The sequence below is a fragment of the Triticum dicoccoides genome, chromosome 3A, assembly GCF_002162155.2.
Source record: "Triticum dicoccoides isolate Atlit2015 ecotype Zavitan chromosome 3A, WEW_v2.0, whole genome shotgun sequence".
Lineage (NCBI taxonomy): Eukaryota > Viridiplantae > Streptophyta > Magnoliopsida > Poales > Poaceae > Triticum > Triticum dicoccoides.
This window is the reverse complement of record NC_041384.1, coordinates 700,579,650-700,589,411: the sequence shown is the minus strand read 5'-3', so window position 1 is coordinate 700,589,411 and position 9,762 is coordinate 700,579,650. Positions and strand designations below refer to the sequence as shown.

The window sequence follows — 9,762 nt, the reverse complement described above, 5'->3', positions numbered from 1 at the left end:
GGATGTTTAGGAAGTACAAAAAAATGCATTATTTTGCTCTGTTCCACAATGTTACTAAGAATGCCGTTCTTTGCATTATTTGGGAATGTGTATGTTGATTCACATGCTATGATTATCTTGGACAACTAAAATAACAGAGGCAGAAGCATTCATTCAGAGTGTGAAATCTCAAATGTATTCTCCGAAACAAAAAAGGGTTTCACAGACACCAAACTAAGCGGCTAGTTTAGTGTTATACCACTAATGGCGTAGTGGCTGAAGAAACTCATTTTTTTAAAGAAAAACAATTGATATCCTAATTGAATGAATTGATGATCTCAATGGACAATGCAGACTTGAAATTTCCATCATTTAGCTCGAACTTACCAGGATTTCAATCTACACTAAAAGAAAAATAATCTTTAATATTTATAAGCTGGGAACATCTTAAGTTCTTTGCAGCAATGATGGGCTGCAAAGCACATCCTCTACAAATTTTATTTCTACAGTAATGCCCACAAATACAAGCAACAAACTACAAATGCAACTAGTTTAAGGGGCATGGACGCATGAGAGCATTAGAAAAATAGATGAAATGTCATCATACAGCAGCTTGACAAAGCGTGTCTTGCCCAACACATGACATTGCAAAATTAACAAAGCTTGCAGAGAACAATTATGCATGCGGGTCCAATTGCAGGACCAAAATTCTGAAGTTGGCAAAAACTTCCCGGTCCTAATTAAGCACCAGATTGCATTTCTAAGTAATGCAAGAGAAGAAGTAGGCAACAACAACAAAAGATTCATCCGGAAAAAACAACAAGAAGAGATAGCATAAAGCACAATAGATGTAGCATTAGGTTCATACCAAGTACCAAGACAGCATACACAGTAGTTCCAGTAAAGGTGATCTAATCTAGGATCAACCTATTTCTTACCCGTTACATGGCAAAGCATATCCAAAATAACAAAGCAAAAGACTAAAGAATGGCCTTGACCTGTGATCAATCTCCCCAAAGTTGAACGAAGATCTGCCGGCGGCTTATGGAACCTGTTGCAAAGCCAGTTGAGAATCCGGGATGTTGAGGGTGTAGCCGGAGAGAAGGTGGATGATCGTCGAAGGATGGTCAGCGGTGAGGGCAAACTTCTTGTCCTGCTTCACGAAATCGGCAGCTTCAGAGATCCTCTCAACTTTCCTGTCCTTGATGTTGCACTTGCAGATATGAACGGACGAACCCAGTTGTTCAGTGAAGTAGGCGCAGTTTGCCTCGATGCCTGGGAACTTGTCAGCACCGACAGCCAGGCACCTCTGAGGACCAATGAAGATGGCATACCTGCCGATGTTGTCCAAAGCCACGAACTTACCTATCTTGACATCCTTTTTTAGAACAAAGATCGACCCCTTTTCATATAAGACGAGCAACATATGTCCAGCCAAACACACTAGAAAACACAGGAGGTCTGTTGCATCTCGAAGACCGCCAGCGAAGAGCTTGGCAAGCTCAGCAGCATCAAGAGACATCAGCGAAAGGCATAAATCAGCAATCACGGTATGCCCTACAATGTCTGCGTACACACCACCTACGACCGCCTTACGGAAGAAACCATAAGGTGCTTGCTGAACCTCCCGGACGGCAAAACTCTTGCTGTCGGGATGGGCCAAGTAAATCTTGTTAGATGAGTCACTGAACAAGGTGAGCCCGAGCGCAGAGCTGGGAAGGGAGAGGACAGCAAAGGATCCCGCCTCTTGGGGCACAGACACCATGAAACGGATGACAACGCCGGTGAGAGGGTTGAGGATGCTGGCAGAGTGAGGAGGGCTCTTGTCCGCCAGGATCAAGTAGCCATTGCGAGTGGTTGTCACGACGTAGTGGTCGCTGAGCAGCGGGAGTTCTCTATGGAGGAAGCGGCCGGTGTGGGTGTTTCCCAGGAGCATCTCTTTCCCTTGGCTCTGGAAGACCTCATCAAGGACGATCCAGCAGCGCGAGCGGAAACGGTGGTCAGAGGCGTCGCTCCTGGGGTCATCGGTGGCGGCGCGCCAGCCGGGGCAGACGGCGCAGAAACACATGTAGCAGTCGATGTCGTTGGTGGCCAGGAGAGAGTCAGCGACGAGGCGGACAAGGTCGGGCGGGAGGGTGGACCACCCTTTCGCCACCATGGCCGGAATCACCGGCAAGGCTTGGGGAAAACTCGGATCTTGCTTCACCCTTTTGGCCGATGTAAGAAGAACAGGGGTGGCTATGGGCGGTGGAGTACAATAGCTACAAAACCCAACGTCTGATCCTCCCTGTGAAAAAACAAGAGGTACATATTTATTAAACTGCACAATTAGCACACAATCTCACAATAAAGGAAGAATCAGAGCAAATTAAGTCACCAGATCTACAGAGGAACACCACCAGAGCAGATGAGATCAAACGGAGGAGGATATGGGAAGAGGGGAGAAGCTGGGGTTGGGGTTGGGGTTTTTTCTTTTTCTTTTTTGAGCGAACACTCTAGAAGAACTGACGCACGCCGGCACCAGTTGCGCCCTGTTCCCATCCGGCAACCCCCAACAATTGGTTTTTTCACAGTAAACTTATCATCTATTCATTTACATCTGTGAATCAACCTGTGGTTGAGTTGGTTAGGTGGACAGTGGTATCCCCAACCCATCAGGGTTCAAATCCTGGTGCTCGCATTATTCCTAGATTTATTTCAGGATTTCCGGCGATGCGCTTTCAGTGGGAGGAGACGGTCTCTCGGAGGTGCTCATAGGGGTAGGGTGTGCGTGTGTGCTTTCATAGGGGTGAGTGTATGCGCGTGTATATGAGCGCTTGTGTCTGTACTGATGCTAAAAAATATATTCATCTACATCTGGTTCCTTATTTAAAGTCAAACATTTTTAAGTTTGATCAAATTTATGGAGAAATATATCAAAATTCATAATATCAAATCGGTGTTATTAGATTCATCATGAAATGAATTTTCATATTTTCGGTTTAATATTGTGGATGTCGATATTTTTGGCTCTGAACTTGGTCAAAGTTAAATAAAATTTAGTTTAAAAAAATGCCCCCTTATATTTTGGACGTGATGGAATATTTAGTTTGGCGGGTAGGGGCGATAATGAAGTGTTTTTTATGTTTATTTGTAATGTGTTTATTTGGTGGGTCTTTCTCGGTGTGATTCTGGGGAATCAACTAATCAAATCATATTTATGTGAGGGAATTTCTGTGTCTGTGGTTGCATGTACTATATTGGTGCTATAGTATCACCACATGGTGGTCTAGGTGGTGTGAGGTGCGGGGGGATTGATATGTTTTTCTAGGCCAGTTGCTTCTGATTGAATTGAAAAAACATTGGCTTAATCAAAACAGTAAACCAAATCCAAAATTGAATATCTCAATCGAACGAAAGAGTGTCTAATGAGGGAACACAGTGAATTAAAATAATTAAATGTGAGAGCTCCTTAAAAAATTGTTGACCTGGTCAAAATCAGGTGACCAATTCTAAATTAAAGACCTTGATTAATTTAAATTACAAAACATAGTGTATAATATAAAAGAATTGAATGAGTGATTTTTGAGAAATTGTTGACTCAGTCGAACTCGCGAGACCCAATTTTAATTGGGGATCTCAATTGATTGTGAGACCTTAAGAACTAGGGAGCATAATGTGAGTGTATAGTATATATATATTACATCCAAGTCCGCAGACCACCTTTGGATAACCTCCACATGTCCACTGATAATGCTTTGCACACCAACAAAATAGGAGCTAAGCGGGGAGAACCTTATTCCATCTTTAGAGTTCGCCGTCGTCTCACTTTCCTGAGCATGACACAAATTGTAACAAAACTCAAAGAAACATTTAAAAACGGAGCCCTTCTGCCGGCAATTGCCGGGATCCACTGTGCCCCATGGCCCTAAGGCCACCGGAGACTAGCCGGACCGGCAACGGCGCCAATGGGAGGCGAAGGAACCCTAATGTTTATTTGGTGTTGTGGTTGCATTTATGCAGAGAGCGGTACTTCTAGAAATCCGGACAATCTAATCCTTAAAAAATTTCTCTTATGTACCATCAAATACATACCAAGCAGCCACTAAAACAGATCATATGCAGCCTCAGATGCCCTATCACTGGGGCGTGCTACCAATTCTGCGTAGTAAATAGTTAAAAACTATCACATTATGGGTTAGGGTTATAAAAAACTACCATTTTTTTCATTTCCTAAAACGCTACAACTATTTTGGTTCGATGTTGCAAAAAGCACTAGTTGTTCGAGCATTAAATTAAACCGCGGTTATGACAACGCTGGCCCACCCGTTAGGTCTAACATGACTTCAAAGTAAACACTATTAGCTTTGACCATTAGGTTGACCGTTATGATAGGTGGAGTCCACACGTCCGTCCCTTTTAAAAAATAAAAATCAATCTGGCCCCTGTAACTTTTTTTAAAAAGCAATCAAGTCTCTATAAATCTTTTTAAAAAGCAATCAGATCCTTGTAACTTTTTAGAAAAAGCAACCAAGTCCCTGTAACTATTTTTAAAAAAGCAATTGAGTCTGTGGAACTTTTAAAAAAGCAATCGGAGCCCTGTTAGAGTTTTTAAAAAGCAAGTCGGCCGTGGTGGCGGCTAGTCGTGGCTGCTGCGGCCTTGGCTGCACCGTGGTGGTGCTGCTGCATAGGTCCCTGCGCCCCCTTTGATCAGGGGGCACAACCGTGCTTAGCCTGTGGCCAGCGCCGTCAGAGCTCTGCCCCGCCGCGGCCTTGTGAAGATCACGCCGTAGTCGAGCTCCTGCTGAGTGCGCCGCAGTCCAGCGTGCGGCGGAGATTGTGGTTGGACGCCACCTCTGCTTTTGCTTGCCGCTGCTTCTACATGCTGGGGCCGCTGCTGCCGCTTCTTGTCTGCTTGTCGCCGCCGCTACTTGCCACCGACGCTCTCCTGCGTGCCTTCCCCGTCGTGCCCTAGTGGTGCTTCCGTCAACGCCGAGCTCGTGTGTAGGTCATGTCGCGCCGCTGCAGCTGATGTTGGTCGGGAGATCAGGCGGCGCTCTCGGAAGGGAGAGGGGGCAAGGCAGCATGGAGTTCCATGTTCTTTGGGAAAAAGAGGTTCATTATGGATTTTAGTGTGGCTGACATGTGGATCCCACTGGTCCGTAAATGGCTGAAGTTAACCGTTCAGATAATGGTGTTGACTTTTGTGCCACATGGACCTGACAAGCAGGCCCATCCATGTCATAAACCGGAAAGACATAACCGTCCAGCAACTAGTGTTTTTTGGAACAACCAATCAAAATAGTTGTAGTGTTTTGGAAAAAAATAAAGAAAGTGACAGTTTTCTGTAAAAAATTATAAAAGTAGGGTGATAACTAATAGTTGTGCATGTACTTTCAACTGCTGTTCTTAATAACTTGCAGCTCAATAGCTCACTCACTGGTCTATATTGCTTTCAATTGCTGTTCTCTGCTTATTGTTGCAGCATTACACAAACATTTTGAGCTGTTGATAGAGTCTAGTTCTCTGGTACAGTGATCAGTTGCACCACTCCCCAGTTGAAACAGCTCCGAACACATGCACACTCTAAACAGGATAAAGCCTATGTAAATGTACAACACCCGCCACGCAAAAAAATAGTAAATAATCTACAATGCCCCTTTAATTAGACACAGCAATTGCAAACCGTGTCACAGATATTTATAAGCTCGGAACATCTTGAGTTCTTTGCAGCAATGATGAGCTGCAAAGCACATCCTCTAAATTTTTTATTTCTGAAATAATGCCCAGAAATGCAAGGAACAAGCTACAAATGCAACATTCATGTTACTTTCATACCATGTTATAAGGCCAAGCCACATCGTACAGCAGATCGACAAACCATTTCTTGCCCGGCACTTAACATTGCAAAATTAACAAAGCTTGCAGAGAACAATGATGCACGCTAATATGATCAATGGTCCAATTGTGGGAGCCAAATTCAGAAGTTGGCAAAAAGTTCCATGCCCTAATTAAGCACCCGATTGCATTATGGAATATATTGAACAAAGATGTGCCGATGCCAGTCCTGGCCGGTGCCTTATGGAATCTGTTTCAAACAACTCTTAATAAGAACTCTTAGTTTCTTTGCAAAAGACTGTAAAAAAAGGCGTTTTCATACAGGGAGTACCTAACTACCTATTATCTTTCAAGTTAATTATTTTATTTATTATCTTTTCTTTCTGTTTTATAGCATTTACATTCATCCCCATATCCTTGGAGGCACAGCTCCCCCCTCTGCCCTGCTCCCTATAGGAAGTTTTAATAATTTATTATTCTGGGTTAGGTTACTGAGAACATCTGGTGTTGTTTTCTGCATTATTTGGGAACTAGGTGTATGAGGTTGTAGTTGATTCACATGCTGGCCAGTGAAATGCAGCAAAACAATGTACAGACTAAGTATATCCCCGATAACAGCATTGGGTTGCCGAAATAATACTTACACCAAGTAACTAGTTCTCCGCAATAAAAAAAGCAGAGAAGGCAGAAGCGGCACAAGAAGCAATCATTCAGAGTATCATAAGTATCATCTGAAACAAAAGAGGGTTCACAGGTACAGAACAAAACAACCAATTTAGTGTTGTACCAGTAATCATCTAGTAACTGAACATACTGATTCATTTTTTTTATAGAAAAACAACTGATATCCTAACTGAAGGAATTGATGATCTCAATGACACAATGCAAGATTCAACTTACCAGGATCCAACCACCCCAAGCTCACTGCTGGTACAGTAAACAAAAAGCTAATGCATTGCTGAATGGTAATAAGCTGCAGCTGCACAAAAACTCAACCGGGGCAGTCTTTTCTCAGAGAGCAAGCCAATATTTCACTGCAGTTCGAGATGAAGAAGAAATTGTAAAGGTTAGGCTGACAACTAGTAGTTGTGCATGTACTTTCAACTGCTGTTCTTTGCTTACTGTTGCAGCATTACACAAACATTTTGAGCTATTGGTCTTGAGTCTAGTTCTCTTATATGGTGATTACGGATCAGTTGCACCAAATGCCCAGTTGAAACGGCACTGAAGGCAAGCTGGGAACATCTTAAGTTCTTCGCAGCAATGATAAGCTGCAAAGCACATCCTCTACAAATTTTATTTCTGCAGTAATGCCCATAAATACAAGGAACAAACTGCAAATGCAACTAGTTCACGGGGCTGAAGCATAGACCCACGGGAGCATTAGAAAAAATATACAAAACACTACTTTCATACCCTGTTGTAAGCTCAAGCCGCATCATACAGCATCTCGACAAACCGTGTCTTGCCCAGGACATGACATTGCAAAATTAACAAAGCTTACAGAGAACAATGATGCATACTAATATGATCAATGGTCTAACTGCAGGAGCTAATCAGAAGTTGGCAAAACCTCCATGTCGTAATTAGGCACCAGATTGTAATTGTAATAAGTAATGCAAAGAGAAGAAGTGGGACACACAGAAAAAAGATACTCCCTCTGTCCCATAATATAAGAATGTTTTTCAAGTTACTTATGGGACGTAGGGAGTAGTATAAAGCACAATAGATGTAGCATTTGGTTCATACAAAGTATTACCTCCATCCCAAAATTCTTGTCTTAGATTTGTCTAGATACGGATGTATCCAACACTAAAACATGACTAAATACATTCGTATCTAGACAAATTGCTACGAAGTAATAATACAAGAGAAGAACAAGTGGACACACCTAAATAAAATAGCATCAAGCACATTAGATGTAACATTAGGCTGATACCAAGCACTACTAGTTAAGACAGCAAACTGTAATTCCACAACTGGCGATCTAACATAGAATCAACCTGTTTCTTACGTACCCTTAACCAGGCAAGGCATAACCATAATAATAACTAAAAAGAAGAGTAGAAGGGAAACAAGAAGAATTACTTAGCAAATGCATAGCCTTCTTGTCCGATCGAAATCACTAGAGTTAAACGAAGATCTGCCGACGCCTTAGGAAATCTGTTGGAATGCCAGATGAGAATCAGGGATGTTGATGGTGTAGCTGGCGAGAAGGTGGATGATGGTGTGAGGACGGTCAGCGACCAGGACAAACTTCTTGTCCTGCTTCACGAAATCTGCAGCTTCAGAGATCCTCTCTACTTTGGTGTCCTTGATGTTGCACTTGCAGATCCAAGCAGACGAACCCAGAAGTTCAGTGAAATAGACACAGTCTGCCTCAATGCCTGGCAACTTATCAGCATTGACAGTGAAGCACCTGTGGTCGCCGATCAAGATGGCAAATTTGCCTGTAGTCTTCAAATGCAAGAGCTTACCTGTCTCGGTGTCAAATTGGAGAGCAAAGAGAGAAGGGGCTTCCTGTGGATTCAAGAGCTTCAACACGATACATATATGCCCATCCAAATCCACTAGGAAACACCGGCTTCCGTACGCATCTCCAGGAAGATCGCCGGAGAAAACCTTGGCAATAGGATATCCAGGATCAGCGGGCATAAACTTGCGTAAGCATGTAAGCATCTCAGGAACTACGGATGATCGCAAGTGACCCATGACACCACCTACGGCCGCCTTCCGGAAGAAATCGTTAGCTAATTGCAGTATAAGCCTTTCACTGTGAGGATCAGCCGCAGACGAGTCGCAGAACTCGGTGAGCGAAGAATCGATCCAGAAGTCAGCGCTTCCCACAACAGGGGGCACGGGCGCCGGGAAAGGGATCACGACACCGGTAAGAGGGTTGAGGACGCGAGCGTGAGGAGCGCTTTTTCCCGCCAGAAGGAAGTACCCGCCGAGAGTGGTGGCCACGACGTAGTGATCGCCGCTGCACAGCGGTAGTTTTCTGTGGAGAAAGCGGCCAGTGTCTGTGTTCAACAGCAGCAGCTTTCCTGGGCTCTGGAAGACCTTGTCGAAGACGATCCACCGGCGCAGGCGGAAACGGGGGCCGCAGGCGTCGCTCCTGGGGTCATGGGTGGCGGCGCGCCAGCCGGGGCAGACGGCACGGAAGCACATGTAGCAGTCGAGGTCGTTGGTGGCCAGGAGGGAGTCGGCGACGAGGCGGACGAGGTCGGGCGGGAGGGTGGACCAATTGGACCAGTCTTCTTCGGTAGCCATGGCCGGAACCACCGGCGAGGTTTCCGGACAAAGCGGATCTTTCTTCACCCTTTTTGCCGGCAGATGAAGAACCTCACCGGGCGTCGCCGCCGGCGACGCAGGCTCCAGTTCTTGCGACATGACCATACGCCTCTTCAAGTCGAAAAACCCCGATCCTCCTCCCTCTAAAATACAGAAGTTACAGCTTTGTAAAGGAGCAGCGTAAAAGGAAACTCAAAAGCACACAATCGCGTCAAGAAATGAAGAACTAGAGGCAGAGATCTCGCTTACCAGATGTACGGCTAGCGGAACACGGCCAGAGCAGATGGGGTAAAACGGAGGAGAAGAGTGACGAAATGGAGGGGAGAAGCCGAGAAGCCTGGTCTTGAAGAAGTGACACACGGCTGGGGAGTAGCACGCCCCGTCGAATTGAATGCCCTCCGGGCGAAACGATGCGTCCATGTGAAAATACCAAGGACGAGACAAAGCGAAGAACGACTTCTTAGGAAAGCATTTGTGGTCTGCATGCCCTATACAATGAGCTGAAACAAATAGGACTTCCCCTCGATAAAAAAAAGAAACAAATTGGAATTCAACCGATTTTTTGTCCAACAGCAACATGACACGTGTATGTATTTACGTATAACAAACAAGCAACAAAGAGCCTATTTAATTTATTTATTTTTGCATCTTGTTAGTCCCATTTCTATTGCTCTG

General features: G+C 44.5%; 2 protein-coding genes across 2 annotated transcripts; both read right to left on the bottom strand.

Moving 5' to 3' along the window:
- Positions 1 to 1,021: 1,021 nt before the first annotated feature.
- LOC119272971 lies at positions 1,022 to 7,375 on the bottom strand. The gene is made up of 2 exons (XM_037554304.1): positions 7,370 to 7,375; positions 1,022 to 2,266 (listed from the first exon to the last, which is right to left on the bottom strand). The coding sequence occupies exons 1-2, from the start codon at positions 7,373 to 7,375 to the stop codon at positions 1,022 to 1,024; spliced, it is 1,251 nt and encodes a 416-aa protein (XP_037410201.1).
- A 575-nt stretch (positions 7,376 to 7,950) lies between these two features.
- LOC119272970 lies at positions 7,951 to 9,186 on the bottom strand. The gene has a single exon (XM_037554302.1). It carries the CDS (start codon positions 9,184 to 9,186, stop codon positions 7,951 to 7,953), a length of 1,236 nt encoding a protein of 411 aa, XP_037410199.1.
- Between the last annotated feature and the right edge of the window lie 576 nt (positions 9,187 to 9,762).